Raw genomic sequence first — 1717 nt, 5'->3', positions numbered from 1 at the left:
TCAAGTAGTTCTTGGACAGGCTGGCTGTGAGGCTGCGGTCATTCCAAGCCAGCCTCCCACCCCACTGCGCGTCAGTATTTCTGCTAGGGGCTAATCTGTCCACAGAAAATACTGGGTCCCGCTGGACATTCTCTCATTGTCACCCTAGTCACAAGGGGTTCCTGTGTTTTCCCTGGCCTGGACGTGACAGCCCAACTCACTGGCCGTGTCTCAAACAGAGCCTCGTAACTCCAGCTCTCCCCCGGTGGAGGGCACCCCGGCCTGAAGTTTGAGCGCCTCTCTGCTCCCGCTGCCTGGGGTAACTTTTCTTTGGGTGTGTCCTTCTTTGCAGGTAACGCCCTGGTCTCACACACAGCCCCTGAATCTGCAAGACAAGAAGAAGGCAAGCGTCTCACGCACTGTGTTTCTATGGTGACGCTGCCTAAAGTGGAACCAGGGAAGGGAGAACCTTCAGGTAAGACGTGGCATTTCGGAAGGCCGTTTGCATGGCTGGCGACACCCCCAATTTACACAGCGGCCGTGCGCGGGACACAGCACATGCCTGCTCAGCTGGGCAGTGAATAAGCAGCATGCAGCATGTTTTCCCAAAAGATTGTGTTATGGTTTGTGTCTTGGTTTTCCCCACACAAAGCCTCATGCAGTCTTGGGGTGGCTTCTGGAGTTTGTGACTGATTACTGTGGGTGTGGACACTGTCCCTGCCTGGGGCAGGTAATTTGCACTACGATGTAAGGAGGGGATAGAGGCTACCTGCTTGAGCTGCTGCTACCCCCCTTTTTTGTGCTCTTGCTCTTTGCCGCCGCCATGAAAGGTTGCCATGTGCCACTCAGAATTTAAAAAAAAAAAAACATGGGGATGCAGCGGGTGTGCAGGCGTGAAGCTAAATCACCAGTACCACCAAAGAGGGAAAGTACTACAAGCCCTCCTTGAGCTTTACTAAGTAAAACTCTCAAGTCTCTCTCTCTTTTTTTTTTTTTTTTTTTTTTGGTGGAACCGGGGATTGAACTCAGGCCCTTGTGCTTGCCAGGCAAGCGCTTATTCCACTGAAACATCTCCCCGGCTCCTCTCTGCTCACTCAATGTCCTCCTCATGACAAGCACACTCATTCTGGTCTTAGAAACGCCAAGTCTTCACGACAGTACCCACCAGAGCCCCACATGGCACTGGACCGCGTGGGCTGTCATCCTCCATAACAGGGCCACCTACCCAGTTCTGTCAGTGCCAGCTTCCCCTGTCAGGCCTGCCTTGAACAAAGAGGTCTGAGCGGCTCAGCTCGCCTGGAGTGGCTCCCGTTCCCAACGGACCAAGCCTCCATAAGCAGCGGGAGTCCCGAGTCTTTGCCCTACTTGGTTGCGGCTCCCGGAGCAATGCGGCCTGACGCCCTGCACTGCGCCTGCACAGCACACACGTCGCCAAGACGGCCTTGGGAATGGCCCACGTGTCAGGACCGCGGTCCTTGCCTTCCAGGGCCATGCTCTGCTGCTCGCTGCCCAGCTGCAGTAACAGTCCTCGTGGCCCCAAATCTACCGCAGCCCCACCTAAATCCACCTCCTAATTTCTCTCTTACTTCTAACCCTTCTGTTGTTTTGTTGGCTTAGCGCTGTGAGGCCTTTCCCGCCTCCTCCCAAGTCCCTACCTTCTCTTTCCTTCGCAGGTCAGCAGCTCCTAATGCTCTCAGGGCTGTGTGGCTCCCCCGGGAGGTGACTGCGCTTAGGTGCT

General features: G+C 55.3%; 2 protein-coding genes across 2 annotated transcripts in view; both read right to left on the bottom strand.

Annotated features, from left to right (window-relative positions):
* The window catches only part of Znf470 (zinc finger protein 470), a 35744-nt gene extending 35384 nt beyond the window's left edge, over nucleotides 1-360 (bottom strand). Inside the window, exon 1 of the mRNA XM_023708520.1 lies at nucleotides 350-360. The gene's annotated coding sequence lies outside the window, so the exon portion shown is untranslated. The remainder of the gene's footprint in view (nucleotides 1-349) is intronic.
* The window catches only part of Zfp28 (ZFP28 zinc finger protein), a 16072-nt gene that overhangs the window by 7076 nt on the left and 7279 nt on the right, over nucleotides 1-1717 (bottom strand). Inside the window, exon 5 of the mRNA XM_023708513.1 lies at nucleotides 201-364. Within this exon, the coding sequence (XP_023564281.1) occupies nucleotides 201-364 (164 nt within the window). The remainder of the gene's footprint in view (nucleotides 1-200; nucleotides 365-1717) is intronic.

Source organism: Octodon degus, unplaced genomic scaffold (assembly GCF_000260255.1).
Source record: "Octodon degus isolate 3935 unplaced genomic scaffold, OctDeg1.0 scaffold00382, whole genome shotgun sequence".
Lineage (NCBI taxonomy): Eukaryota > Metazoa > Chordata > Mammalia > Rodentia > Octodontidae > Octodon > Octodon degus.
This window is presented reverse-complemented; position numbering and strand designations above follow the sequence as displayed.